Raw genomic sequence first — 15,307 nt, 5'->3', positions numbered from 1 at the left:
AAATAAAAACGCAAACTTGCATAGCCTGAAATCGTTAATCGAGAGACTTTTTATGCTTGACTTTAAAAATTAAGATTAAGCTAAAACAGCGTTGTAGCTTCCTATTTCCAATAATATTCAGTACCACAAATACTTAAAATACAATGCACTGTTGACCCTTCCTCCATACCTCCCCATTACCACTGCCAACAACAACAACAACTGAAAATGGAAGAGGAACTAGATAAACTAAAAACAGTTCTTCGTTCCCTTGTCGTATCCTCACCCGTACAAGTAGATGTACGGGCTTTATTACGTGATTATAAGGAAATGATTGGTACTCCACTGCCTATACATAAATTTGGACATCGCGATCCCATGGAATTTTTAAAAGAGCGATGTAGTGACTCTTTCTTAGTAAGTTTACCAATTTGTACCTACCTACATTTTCGTGTTGAAAATAATAATAGAAAGGGTCAATCAATATCAAACTATGTATATTGTAGTTATATATTGTTTCAAAGAAATTTTTTTTTAATGAAATGGATTTATTACAGTTCCAGGGAACAACAAATAATCCAATTTTAACACTAATAGTGCCAGAGTCAATAAAGCATATTGATAGATTGGTACAGAAACAAAAGTCTAATAATACTAAGTAGTAAGTACTGTTATTGTATTACTTGTTCATCGTTCATATCGTTATTATTGACTTGTTCAGTAAATTAATAAATTGAAGAAGGATAGACTAAACTATAAAATATTTTATTGTTTCAGTAAAGGGAAAAGAAGAAGTGTTATGAAATCAACAGTCACATCATTAAATAGTGAGTCTAATCTTATTGTTAAGACTTTTCCAAAAAAATATGTTGGAAGTAATACATCACCTCCAAGAATTGGGGTCAGCAATCAAAATGTTAATAATACAAAAGAGAACCCAGGACAGAGCATGCATAATGGAGTGGTAAGTAATACTTAAATTAAAGTGTTGTTCATTTAAAATGTTCTCATATAGGGATGGTGTTGTTTTTAAAAAATAGTATGTAGAATATACCAATCTTTTGATATATTCTACACACTAGATTAGATCTTTTGTTCAGGCCCCTTTTATTCAGCTGAATTGCCTGTTAAATTCTATATTTGACCAGTTACAAAAAATCTGTATTTTCATTTGGAAGTTTTTAGTCATTTTAAATGAGAGCAAGAGCAAACTGTCAACTCTTTAATGTTCTGCAACTTGCTGTTGCTGATAGGATCGCTAACAAAAAAATAAAAATGCATATGGGAGAAATAAAATATAAAAATTATAAACAATATTTATTGAGTAAATGTAGCTGAATTACTGTACTCTTTTTTATATATTAATTTCTTATATGCACTTTATGTTTGACTATATTATTAGATCTATGTTACGTAAATCTGGTCACAATAAGCATAAATATGATAACAGTAATAAGTTCACTAATATGACAGGACTGATATTATTGTTACACTGATACTATAAATATTAATATTGATTATTCTGACTTTTATACCACTTGAGCATATATTATTTTTTAATTTTACATAGATAATTTTTAAAAGGTAGGTAAGGCTAATCTCATCTTCCTTCATAATATAAACAATGTTTTTATCATATTACCAATTTTTAAAGGTTGACATAACTCCAAAACAAAGGGAACAACAACATGTAGAACATGAAAGACCTGTTAGCAACAGTATTAGATACACAAGGGGCCATCACAGTGGATACAGTCAGCATGATTCTGTGTCCATCTGCTCAGAACATGATTCAGCAAGAGACACTCTTTCAAGTGCGTACTTTGCATGCAACTTTTTAAATGCAGTTGTTACTCAGTCCTGCCATTAGTTGTGTGACCGCAAAAACTTTGTTATTAAGAAAAATTAATATGTACACAAATGTTTTAATATTAAAATTTACATTGTTTAAACTGTATACAGTATAGATTTTCAAATGTTTGATTTATCTAGTAAACAATTGTTGGCTGTACTTTTGCACATTTTTTACAGTCGTATGTAGTGTAGTTGTGTGCTTCAGGTAGTAGCAGTAGCAAGCAAATGCAGCTGGAAAAATTGTTGGATGAAGTTGCCACCATTGTTTTGCAGAATCCAGACGGTCTCTGGGCTACTGACATATTGAAGTGTTACAGGTAACCACATCATTCTTTTCAATATAAGATAAAATTGGGTTCTTTTAATACACTTATTTTAAGTTAAGTAGTCACTGTCTATGTACTTTTTTCACATACATGCGGCTACTAAAAATTATTTATATATCTGATTTAGTTAAATAAATAGCCAATTCTAACATTAAACTACAGGTCAAACCGATAACTTTTTTTTAAGTCTGTTTATAAAAGTGATGTGACTCCACAGACAGAGTTACGGCTGCGAGTTGAACTTAATACGATTTGGGTACACGAGCATCGTGAGTCTGCTGCAGCAAGTACCAGGCGTGTCATCTGCGCAAGTGCTCGGTGGCGATTGGCGCGTGTGGGCTGGTGACGTCCCGCCTCGCCTTCCGCCCGCCTCGCCACCTCCCGTGCTGCGCCCACGCACACCCACCCCCGACCCCGACGATGCGCTGCCCGGTGTCCAGTTTGTGAGTACAATATTCCTATTCCAAGACAAACGCTATAAGGGTCCCTTTATATTCAAAATTTCTTTAATAAAATGTAATACAAAGGACTTTTCTTTTCGATAAATTAACATATTTTATTTACTCGTTAGTCATATTTTTTTAATAAGTAAAGAACAAATACGTGTGATTATATCTTAAAATGCAAGAATAAATGACTAATTATTTGCTGCAATTGTTGTGGTAATAAACAATGAAATTCACATTAGCTTTTCACTACACTTTAAAAACAATTGACACATTAACTCGGACACATTGGCCAATGGAGTGGAAGAGAGATAAATACGTCACAAGTCAAACGCTCTCGCTTGCACGGCTTAGGCGGAACGTGACAATGAATCATGTTTATTCGTGCGTGCAGCCGGCGTTCATCGATCACGTCAATAAAAATATAGATTAATTTTGTTTCATATGTAATAAAAATATAGCAGTTATATTTAGCCAATAGGTAAAAGCGTCCAATTTTTTTTTTCTATCTCCACGTTTGGCCCGCCGTCATCGCAATTTCCTCTGTCAATTTGGCACAAGGCCCCACATCTTGTTTCTCGTTATCGCGGCCATTTCACTAGTGTAAAGAAATAAAGTAAAATTAAATTAAATATATATCTTTTTCTATTGAAGTATTTTCTAAGTATATTTTAAATAAAATACAATGTTTGTGTCTACTGTTAAAGTTAAGCTCGGATCATACAATTAGGTTCTTCGTTATTATTTATTGTTTGAAGTTATACTGATGAAAGTAATTTTTTTGATGCGCGTCACAAAAAACCGACACCCTGAAGTTAGCTATAGTCAAGATTTTAGTTTTTTAAAGGTTTCTTTTGGGGCGTTAGAGAAAAATTATGAGAGTAATTTTTTTCTATTGTTAGTGTCGTTTTTTCTACAAACGTAGAATAAGGCAAAAGATAAAAACAAAATTATCAAAGATTAACCAGAAGAATTAAGAAGAATTCTAACGCGTACACACACATTTTTTTTATATTTGTGGCGTACTCTAAATTTATGTTTTAACATCATCGTGGGTAGTATTGTATTTATTTATATTTTAGTTTTGTTACTCAATCTTTTATAAAAAAATCATGTCTGTGAAACATTTCAAGGATACTTCTGTAATTATAAATTGTGTATATTTTTACACGCTTTATATTAGCTTCACCTGTATGTATGTATGTAACCGACTCCTTCGGACTCGATTTTGACCCACTTTTAACGGACAGATTTAATTCAAACTTTGCGCACCTGTCAAAGATCGATGACTATTTTATTAACTAGATTAACTAAAAAATAAATAATAGTTAAAAAAAACCATATGGCTCTGTGCCATATTTTTCGTCTATCGAGCAACCCACGCTTTTTCACAATAATACCAGTATTTTTTTTTTTAAAAGCGTGTGTTCTAGTTTTTTAAACTATTATTTATTTTATATATTTTGTATTTGTGCTTTGTCTGTAATGTTTTCTTATTTAAAAAAATCTTAAAAAGCATACACAGGATATTGTATGCTAAATAAATACGAAACAATGTTGATTAATTTGAAGGACCCAGACGTGTTCCCGTCAGACTGTCTGCATTACACGGAGAGCATCCCAAGCGCGGAACAAGACGGAGTGCGACCCGGGGACATGTTAGACGTGCTGATCGGGGAAGTGTATTCGCCATCGCACTTCTGGCTTCTTCGCCTCGGCGAGCAAAACAGTGCCATGGAAGACATCATGGATGAGATGAAGTGAGTTTCTTTCTAGGGCCTTTCTAGTAGGGCAAGATAGTGCGGCGTGTGACTGACAGCAGTGTGTTATAGCCAGTACTACGATGGCGGTGCGGAGGGTGAGCGACGACTGGCGACGGGTGCCGTGCGAAGGGGCCACTATTGCTCTAGTCGCTACGAGGGCGACTGGCATCGATCCCTTATTGTCAAAGTGATAGACAGTGACACAGTCAAGGTGAGCATCTCTAACTGTTCTGCATCATGTAATATTTATATCTTTAGTTTAATTGTTTTTGGTTATATATGATTTATGTCAGTTGTAGGATTACATATATTTACATACACATATACACATGGTATAAAGAAAATCATAACAACCTTTTTATTAATGTACTGTAATGTAATTAAACGTACAAAACATAACATCGCGCATGCAGAAAAAACCAATTATATAACAGCTACAGCCAAGGTACCATATACGGAAAAAGAACACGAAGCTGTATGATTCCAACTATAATTAAATTACCAGAATCACTACATGAAAAACTGAGCGACAGAAATATGCAGACCAATGTAGTATGTTTAAAAAGTACTACATTGGTCAAACTATAAAAAAAGTATTCGTACTCCTCTTTTCTTTATTTGATTCCTTTTTTATTTTACATTTACTTACTTTTACAAACATTAAGTGAATATTAAAGACTTCTCTACCTCGACACTTGCCACGGGCGTCCATGACAGGTTCCCTGGACTCAGGATCACTGGACTGAATGGCAAACCAATTTGGATTTTTTTTTCTTTAAATAAATAAATAAAAAGAAAGTAAATTCGTTTCATAGCAATTAACTAAATCATGCTAGTTACCCCCCGAGAGTATAGCGAGACGTAGGCACTCTCTTCAACATTGCATTCATTCGTTACATAGCAATTAATATTTCATTATTTCGCTTATATTCTATTGTTATACGCGTGTGGTTAAAGTAGAGTAAATATAAAATCCTCTATTATTTATAGCACCCCGATGACCCAGGAACGTACATGGTCATAAAATCAACGTTTCTATTATACATATAAAACTTTGTATGTAAAAAATAGTTAACTTGGTTTTACCCGATTTTTTATACTCTCGGGTTTTAATGATATGCAACTTGTAATATAAAATAGCGATCGTTGTCAATACTGATTTCGCGTGCTTAGTAAAACTCACCACTAAGCCTTTATACTCGTTGGCCTGTGCAGGTCCGCCACGTGGACTATGGGACGGTGGAGCGTGTAGAGGCGCAAGCCTTGCGGCCGTTGCGCCGCGAGTGGGGTAAGCTGCCGGTGCAGGCCGTCCGCGCACGCCTGTCCCGCGTGCAGCCACCCAACGGTGCCCGCCGCTGGCCACATGGCGCCGCCACTGCTTTTCTATCACTCGTCGCACAGAAGCCGCTCGTCGCTGCGGTCGCTGCCGTCGACTCCGAGGTAATTTCCAGCTTTCGTGATCTTCTTTTGGAACGAAGTTCCTTATCGCGCGTTGTGAAAGGGGGCTAGACGGAATAAATTCTTACGAAAAGTTGTCACGACACTTTTTTGCTATTTGCTATTGTAATACACCGGTTCTCGTCCGATCACCGAAGTTAAGCAACGTCGGGCGAGGTCAGTACTTGGATGGGTGACCGCCTGGGAAACACCTCGTGATGTTGGGTTTTTTTTTCCTCGTAAGATTGGTGTCGAGAAAACCTATCATACTGTTATGATACAAATTAACATATAAATTAATCGAAAGGAATTTCGTTCCATCCGGGTGTCCTTTGACACCTCTTAAGTTTTATTAACCTTTGATTTTTGTTTGGCTGCAATTAACTTTTTTTTTTTGTTTTTAGAACAATGTCCTGGAAGTGGTCCTCGTGGATACGTTGACGGATGTAGACGTGTACATATCGGACGAATTAGTGCGCGCCGGACATGCCGATCCGCGATCTACTGTTCCTGTCGTAAGACATTACCTTTTTTATCGATATTGAGCAATGCTACGACCCTTGCGCTTCGCATGGATTTGTATCTATTAATAAAATATTCGTCTCTGAACATCTGTATGTGTAGTGTTTAATTGCCTCAATATGAATAAATAATATGTGGTACATTAAATTTGTTTGTTTTGAATATTTAACTGTGTAGAAACCCTAAATTAGGATTTGAGTGACGAATACTTAATTCATTTTCAGTTCTCGGAGCCGTACTTGTCACCCTCCTTCGACGCCCTGGAGAATGGCGACACACTCAACTACGCTGAGATCAGCGCCTACTTGCGCAACGGCGTCGTGCTCGATTTCCTCGACGAATATCGCCGCCACGTTCCCTCCGCTCTGCCCTCTCCTCCCCCCTCGTCTCCTCCTGCGCAACCCGCGCACACCCTCGCTGTGGCTCTAGAAAGCATGAATATCACAGAGACAGTTCCGCAAGAGCAGGATCCGCCGGGAGGGGAGATGGAATTGTGGAACAGAGGGGGAGAGCATTGGCGGGAGGAGACACAAGCGAACTGGCCCGTCCCTGAGACGGACTGGCGGAATAGCGTAGACGCACATTTGCAAGCACATTTGTCTAGTTCACAACTAGACAATGAAGTCGTGAGTATACCAGTACGTGTATGCCAAACGTTCAACCAGCTGCGCGGAATAAACCCGCTTATGGCACTGCATTACATTTCAAAAGCGATTGACCTCGCCTCGGCTCCCGTCAATGTGGCCCCTCCACCTGGTTTCGGCCCTCACCGCTTTTGTCCCTCGCCGCCGGGACTTTAGCATCTATATTTCAAAATCGTTTATTTCATGAAGAAGGAATCTGATGGTTGTTAAAGTATTTGAATAGAGACGTTACTTGTTGTTATTTTTATATAACGTTAAATTAAGACTTAAATATTTTTGCTACATAAGTACATTTTAAGTATCTTTGTGATAACATAACATTTTTATACAATATAAAAAAGACCTTTTTACTGTGAATTTCAAAATTACTATCTATATTAAACTGTTAGTTTCGATCTGATTAGTACCAATACTACCGCCATATATTATTAAAGACAGTAATGTTATGTGACTAAAGTGAGATAAAATAAATAAACAAGCATTTATACATAAGTGTTTTTATTCAGTTCCTTAAATTAACATAAGATTAAGATATTCTAGGCAAATAAATTGCATCAATTATTGCCAAAATTATTATGTAGGGACCCGAAATTGAAGAACATGGTAATCGTTCAATGGAAGATCGGAGATCCACAGCGGTATGCAGATCAAAGCCGTGATTTCACACGACAATAACATCAATGAAATATGTTCTGAAATCGAACAGCACTCACAAAAAAACTAATCCCGATATCTTTTTTAAAATGTCAAAGAATTAACATGACCACGAAACACGAAAATTCCTTTATTTAAAAATACTATGCTACTTAGGAAGAATGATTATTTTTTGTCCATTCTCTTGATTGGAATCAAAAAATAAGGGGTGTTGTTTTTTGAGTCGATTCAATTCCCAGATTAAACAATAATTTTTTTTAAATCATTGAATGCAGTAATAATTACTTTAAAAATAAAATAAATAATAGTTAAAAAAAACTAAAAAACACGCTTTTAAAGTACATCAAACTAAAAAGTGAAAAATAATTCCTAATTTAGGCTGAAAATGGTAATGAACAAAAAATACTGGTATTAATGGTTGCTCGATAGACGAAATATATGGCACAGAGCGCCCCACGCTTTTTCACAATAATACCAGTATTTATTGTTCATTACCATTTTCAGCCTAAATTAGGAATTAGTGCTTTAAAAGCGTGTTTTTTAGTTTTTTTAAACTATTATTTATTTTTTATTTAATGATTAAATCAAATTCAAAGCAACTTTGGTTATGTACCAGCCAAGGCTGTACATTTTGCTCACTCAGGCTTTCTTAGTTTTATAAGCTTCATTTATAAGCGTGACGTGATTTCCTAAATCGTCGGAGTAACGCCCCGAGAGTATAGCCTGACGCAGGCACTCTCTTCGACTGTTACTTTGCAGTCATTCGTTTCATAGCAATTAACTAAATCATGGGAGTTTCACCCCGAGAGCATAGCCAGACGTAGGCACTCTCTTTGACTGTTAAATTGCTTTCATTCTTTACATAGCAATTAACATTTCATAATTTCGCTCATATTCTATCTATTGTTATACGCGAGTGGTTAATATAGAGTAAAACAAAAATCTTCTCTTATTAAAGCACCGTGATGACCCAGGAACGGTACAGTACAGGTTATGGTTATATCCTTTTGATACGAAATTAGATTTATGTAAATTGTCATTATGAAATAACCTAACTTTTCGACAATTATGTTTCACTGCGAGAATTGTTGTGTTGTAGGCTGACGCTAGATTTATTCTAAATAATCAATTTGGTATATCTAAAAGATTCATTGATTTGAGTCCTGACATTTACTTACTACCCTACTACATCTGTGTTGACAGATCCTTAGATGTTTCTAGGATAAATTGAGTATTGACTAGTCTACAATATTTATTGTCAAAAAAAAACCTGTCAAATCTGAAGATGTTATCAAACATGGCGTGCTATCAATGCGTAATTTTATTCTGTTTACAATGAAATTTTCTTAAATTTATTTTTCAATTAGATGATGTGACTAGTGAAAAGGCTGAGTGTTGGATGTCGCCAGTGTGTCATCAAGGAGTAGGGCGCGCGAGCCCATGTGAGTGCGGGGCGCAGGTCGTGCCGCGGGCGGCCGGGTGAGGCCGAGGGCTATGCAAGCGGCGCCGACGCGCTACGTGTCTGCGAGCGAGTTATACTCGACCGACGAGGTGGAGCTGTTGCTGGAAGAAATCCGCGAGCTGGAGCCGACTAGCTGCCGCGGTGAGGAAGGGCAAGACTTGGAGATAGCGGGCAGCTTCGGCGGCGGCCGCTCGCCTGCTGGTACCGAACTCACAGAGCGCTCGTGGGATTCCCACGCGCACTACTCGCGTGCGCCGCCGCCACGACCCCAGCCGCTCGCTCCGGTCTACTGCCGCCCGCGATACTTTTGTTCTTCCTTTGGGGCTCTCACTCTACTTCTTGTTGTAAGTGTCTTTCAAGTCTATAGGTAATCAAAATTTAACTTATTAAATTAAACTACATTTAGGTAAAATATTGCATTGATTTTTTCTATTATTGCAATACATTTTAGTTTTAGTCTAGAATTTAATATATAATCTGTTTATCAAGCATGAAAGGTTACCACACAACTCTCATCTTCATGTTTTTTAATAGTATAAGATGGCTGCACTGTATTTTATGTATGTAGTGTAAAAAATGTAAATGTGGTCTTTGTGTCTTCGTTAATTCCATAAGACTGTTCTGTATATTACTTGTTTCATGCTGAAATTTTAGAATTTTCTATCAAATAAGCTTCCTTATAGCATATTAAGTGGTAAGGAGTGTCTTTACAGGTGTGTAGTGGAACAGTGTGTATATTGGTGTGGGCAGCACTGGGGCTGAGGGGTGCAGAGGCAACACGGCCTCTGATGTTTGGTGCGCTCACTACATTCTTGGCCCACACCCTGCTGCTTGTCCTGCACTTAACAGCGCTTACAGCTCTATTTCCATTGGATTTCACAAAATGGGTAATTTATGAAATATTTTAACATGATGATTTTCAATTTATTGTTTATATATTTTTAAATCAGGAGTAATGTATTTATGGTAATGTGTGTGTAATGACAGAGTGGTTGGCTGGGGGCATGGAGTGCTTGCTGGCTAACGGTCGGCGCCGGATTGGCGTTGCGACCTCTTACCGATGTGCGCTTCCTGTACTCTCCTGCACTCATTTACTCTGCGGTGGTGAGTTTAATTTTTTAAATAAACCTCCTATACTACATTCCTAATGTTTATTTTGACTATCACTAACATACGAACTACACTAGTAATTTGACAGTACTTAAGGTCTGTGATGTGATTAAGTATTCCCTTTAAAGGGCGTGGGCGGGGCCGGAGCGTGCGCGGGTGCTGCGCTGGCGTGGTTGGCGTTACGCGCGGGGTGCGTGCGCGCAGGGGGCACGGGGAGGGGAGGCTCTCGACGCTCCTCGGGCCCAGCCGCGTACCGCGCCGTGCCCCAAGCCTCCAGCTCGCGAGACGACCCGTTATAGTGACGCGCCACGCTCACCGACTTCTAGAGCCGGTGGAAGGCAGCGCCTCGGCTCCACGCCGCCTTGGCACGAATTGACGTATCGTCGGAACCGTCTGAACGCTACGAAACTTTTATATGTTTTATAGACGTTAGAGTTTTATAGTCGAGGAAGTGGCTCCAAATGAAAACGTGATCCCTCCTCGTCCGGTCCGTGTTGGGTTCGACTGTAGCGAGGTTTATGGGTGTGGGACGTGTTCTTAAACTGCCATTAGATGTCGCGATCTCACTTTTTTATAAACTCTTTTGATCTCTATTCTCAACCACAGATGAACTATTATTGTTTTTATGATATTCTCTATCTGGGAACAAAAAATCACAATCCACCTACTTCAACCTATTATATGATATTTCCCCGATAGGGATAATTATTTTAGTGTTTACTAATTTCATTCACAAGTCTGATTTTATTCTAGTCAGTACTTAGTTAAGCATTTCTGTATAATAGTAAGTTGCACAAATTAGATAGTTGCCTATTTTTATTCTCATTGCTTTAGATTCTATTATGTTACAATGAATTCTGGATTCCACATAGCATTCAAGGAAAATACTGCCGTATTATGTTGTGCCAGTTAGCATATCATTTGAAAGCAGTTATAGCTAAGAACTTATTATTTGTAATACTTGTTATAAAAGCAGTATTAATTGTATCAGACTAGCATTTACACAAAGGTTTATTTTAGTTTAAGCAATATTTGTATTGTTTGCGGTAAATTGAGTAGTATTAGATTTAATGAGTTAAAATGTGAAAGATATCTTGCTATATTGTGTCAAAGTTCAGACCGGCCTTAATATTTTTTATAAAAACATGCATGAAAATCCATGTGGTCTATTAAAAGTATTTGAAATTAAAAAATGCTTAATGTGATGTTTTCCATAATAATGAATTTTGACTATAGCAAGATATCAAATTTAGGTGATTGACGTACATTCCGTAGAATAAGCGAGCCCGATATATACAGTAAGTGTAATTGTTATATATTTATACCGTGTGTCGTACTCGCGTCATGAGCTTACATTAGCACTATTCGTCGACCTTAGGCCGGCGCCTCCTTAATCCGTGCTCCAGTCGGCTCGGAAGTGTAGAGGGGCAGTCTATAGTGAAACAGGTTTGAATTGAGTACTAAATGTAATCATTGATGTAACTCCAGTGAGAGCATTATTTTTATATAGTAGTGTACATATCACCACTTTTGTAACTTCCTACACGAAGTCGGTTTGTCGTACGAGTCTAGTCACGTTCGCGTTAGGGTAATTTATTAAACACTTGTTACCGTACACCGCTCGCCGACCGGCGGCTTAGCGCACAACCTCCCCGTTGTCATGAACCAAACGCGTGGTGGGCGGCCGCGAGTGTCGTTTTCTTTTAACTTTGAATTGTAATTCTATTAATATATTATATGGTTTTTATACTACTCGCATTTTTACTTTGAGATCATTACCTGACTATATGATAGTACAGTAGAACCTCGTTAAGTCGAACCTCGATAAGTCAAAAACCTCCAAATCTCGAAAAAATGTTTTGTTCCCTTCCCTTAAAACACCAAAACCTCCATTACTTGAAATCTTGACCCTCTGTTAATCGAAATAATCACCGAGTCCCTCCAAGCCATTTTGGTACATATTTTCACTCTATAACTCGAAAAATTAAATTTGACCTCTGTATCTCGAACATAGGAACGTTTTATTTTACAACCTTTACAACTTGATCATTTGGAATTTATTATCTCTATTGTTCGAACAAAAATAAGTTACGGACTTTAAGAACTTGCCGACAATGTGAGTACACTATTGTTTCTTAGAAAACATTTTAGGAGTTTACAATAATAAATTTATGACTCATGGAAACACGTGTTTGCTTGCTTTGTGTCGGGTGCTCTAGCTCAAAATTTATAAGAATAAACCTCAAACTCTTTATGTCGAATCAAAATACGCCTAAGTCGAAATCCTCCATAAGTTGAAAACTCTATAACTCGAATTTTTTGGCGTCTCCCTTGATGTTCGACTTATAGAGGTTCTACTGTATAAGAAAAAAATATTGGTTGTTTGTAAAGTAGGTTTACGATCGAGATGTTTACGTGATAACGAGACGGAAGATCGGTCCACTCACTCGAACGCTATGCCAGCCTCCGCTCGTGAGGATTCCGCGTGACAAGTTTCACGGAATGACTGGCAGCGCTCGAGATGAGACGGGAGATCGGTCCGTCTCTCTCTCGTTATACCTGCGATCGCGCTCGTGAGGTTTTGGTGTGACACAAGTTTCTGAACATGTCACCCGACTAAAACGATTTTAAAGACGTTATCACGTCAATAATAAAGAAATTAGTAATGGTATGCGCTAATGTAGGTGACATTGCTGATCTTAGCCGTCCTCAGCCTCACAGTCTTCCATCCACGTTTTGCCTGGGGTGTGTCACTTGGTCTATTTTATAGTTTTTTCAATGGAATAATAAATTTTGTAGGAGACTTTATAAGAAAGATTATTTCGCTGTTGCTCAATCACATACATTTTATTGCTTTCGAAGTGCATTGACCGACCTCGCGATTTGCCTTACCCTCAACTATGACTTCCTATTTCATAAAATGTACGGTATTCGTTGCGCCCTTGTGACCAGCACAGCCCTTTCATTTACGAATCCTTTGTTAAGAATAAATACTTCCAAGGTTAAATCAACTGCCACAAACAGGATATAATATTTACATAGATGTTTAATTATGATAGTTATCCAAAATCTTTAAATAATTATTAATAAGATTTAGTTATTATATATTCAATATTTGACATTGTAAAGTAACGGTGTTGTTATTACTTATAAATATATTTTTTTTAGCCTCTAGGCATACCGCATAATAAACGCGAGCATGATTCTAGCAAGTGCCGTGATGGCATACATATCGCTAACGCGCCGACGACGGGCCGCTGCCATCCCGAGTTTCGACCTGTGGTTCTGCCTGCCGAGCTGCATGTCTAATAGTGATTTAGTATATCTAAATAATCTCAATTTATTAGTTCATTAATTTGGGATATGAAAGTGCAACAAATAAAAATCTTTCACACTTTTTACTAGTACATCACAACAAAAATTTGTTTTGTTGTCTTACATGTAGCTTGGTTTGTTCTCATCACTCTTGTAAGAATATTTGAATTTGAAATGCTCTGATTCACTATATAAATATGCAAATTACATAATATTTATATAATTAGAAAGCAAAGTCTTTACGTAAGAATCAAAATAGTTCACTTAAACATGTTTTTTTCTTAAATTAATAACATTTTAATTAAATTATTTATAAACAATAATAAAGTTATGTACAAAACCAACACCTTAATTAACATGTAAAATAAAACTAACCACAGGCTTCAAATGTTCTGAAATATTCAACAACAGATTCAATAACACACTCTGGTTTGGGCTTAGCTGCCACCCCTGCTATCTCAACACCCAAGTTCTCAATCTTATGAGCTGTAGAGTTTCCGATTGCAAAGTGCGGCAATAAAGAGAGGTTATTGCTAAATGTCTGTAACTGCCTGTAAATGTACTCACAACCTGAGGGACTAAAAAACACCATACAGCAAGGATTTACATTTTCATTTAGGTCTATTAATCTTTCTCTTAGATGTTCATTTTCTTTTGTTTCATACACTGTCAATGGTTCAACTGTCATCTTTGCTGCTCCTAATACATTTGGTAATATTTCAGATCTTAAGTTTCCACATGGGAATAAAAACCTAGCAGACTCGGGGTTTTCAGAAGCAATCAGGTTTGCCAAATTTTCTGCATTACCAGTAGTGCCACCCAATGCATCCAATCCAAGCATATGTTTTATTTTCTGACAGCTAACTTCACCCACCGTGTACACGCGTTTTGAATTCCAGGCTACGTATTTCGAGGGAGACCAGCACTTCGAGACAGCCTCGATAGCCCGCGGACTCGATAGTATAATGCCATCGTAATTATTCTTTGTCAACTTCTCAGAAAGTCCTTGTAAGTTTATAAAGACAAATTGAAGGGGCTCCACAAATATGGGCTCGTAAATACTGTTACTGAACGCATTTTGATAATCTTCAGATGTGCTTTTAAACAATACGACCTTCTTCATGATTTTAACTTTGCTTCTTACATTTATAGGTTCTTTATTTGTTTGTTTGCTACATAACAAGGCTGACCCTGAAAATGCAGGAAACATGGAGAGAAATATATAAGGCATTGAATAATTAAATAGACGTAAAACTCCTTATTTAATGTTGCAAGATCACAATTTAACACTCACAACTTGTGTTGTATAATTTATTAACAACTGATGATAAACTTACACAATTCTCTATATATTTATATTGTTACAAGGTTATGAAAACCAGAATAACAATCTTATTTTCTTTTATAAACAATGATTCTAAAAAGAACCGTGTTTCGATTTGCTATTTTATTTTTAACTCAGAATTTACTTTCCCAAATCATTACAAAATGCAAACAAGATTTGTATCATAAAACTAAAAAGTCAATAGTCAAATATTTGATAATGGCAATTGACATTTCCAGTGTTGGCACCTGGCATATGTCATTTGTATGGTAGATAAAAAATTCACCACAGGTACCAATTTAATTTCCCAATATCGAATCGTTATTATATTTACACTTTTGTGTTGGGACTGTTAACGCGAGTTTTATTTCAAGTTTAGAGTTATTAAAGTCGTATATTAACGGATCTCTTCTACCAACAGTCAAAGAATGCTGGATGATATTATATTTGGTATTTAATAGACACATAGCT

The 15,307-nt window shown here is 36.9% G+C and overlaps 3 protein-coding genes across 3 annotated transcripts; 2 read left to right on the top strand and 1 right to left on the bottom strand.

The window, feature by feature from the left end:
• Positions 1-9: 9 nt before the first annotated feature.
• Positions 10-7,463, top strand: LOC125063020. The gene is made up of 11 exons (XM_047669223.1): positions 10-396; positions 537-640; positions 757-943; positions 1,634-1,793; positions 2,039-2,150; positions 2,377-2,602; positions 4,178-4,365; positions 4,438-4,579; positions 5,584-5,808; positions 6,210-6,320; positions 6,552-7,463. The coding sequence occupies exons 1-11, from the start codon at positions 208-210 to the stop codon at positions 7,125-7,127; spliced, it is 2,220 nt and encodes a 739-aa protein (XP_047525179.1). The 5' UTR covers positions 10-207; the 3' UTR covers positions 7,128-7,463.
• A 1,237-nt stretch (positions 7,464-8,700) lies between these two features.
• Positions 8,701-11,949, top strand: LOC125050543. Its single transcript, XM_047650466.1, has 4 exons — positions 8,701-9,431; positions 9,801-9,974; positions 10,075-10,191; positions 10,326-11,949. The coding sequence occupies exons 1-4, from the start codon at positions 9,120-9,122 to the stop codon at positions 10,494-10,496; spliced, it is 774 nt and encodes a 257-aa protein (XP_047506422.1). The 5' UTR covers positions 8,701-9,119; the 3' UTR covers positions 10,497-11,949.
• Positions 11,950-13,580: 1,631 nt separating this feature from the next.
• On the bottom strand, positions 13,581-15,029 carry LOC125050538 (uroporphyrinogen-III synthase-like). The gene is made up of 2 exons (XM_047650454.1): positions 14,850-15,029; positions 13,581-14,703 (listed from the first exon to the last, which is right to left on the bottom strand). The coding sequence occupies exon 2, from the start codon at positions 14,633-14,635 to the stop codon at positions 13,883-13,885; it is 753 nt and encodes a 250-aa protein (XP_047506410.1). The 5' UTR covers positions 14,636-14,703; positions 14,850-15,029; the 3' UTR covers positions 13,581-13,882.
• Between the last annotated feature and the right edge of the window lie 278 nt (positions 15,030-15,307).

This window comes from Pieris napi, chromosome 1, assembly GCF_905475465.1.
Source record: "Pieris napi chromosome 1, ilPieNapi1.2, whole genome shotgun sequence".
NCBI lineage: Eukaryota > Metazoa > Arthropoda > Insecta > Lepidoptera > Pieridae > Pieris > Pieris napi.
This window is presented reverse-complemented; position numbering and strand designations above follow the sequence as displayed.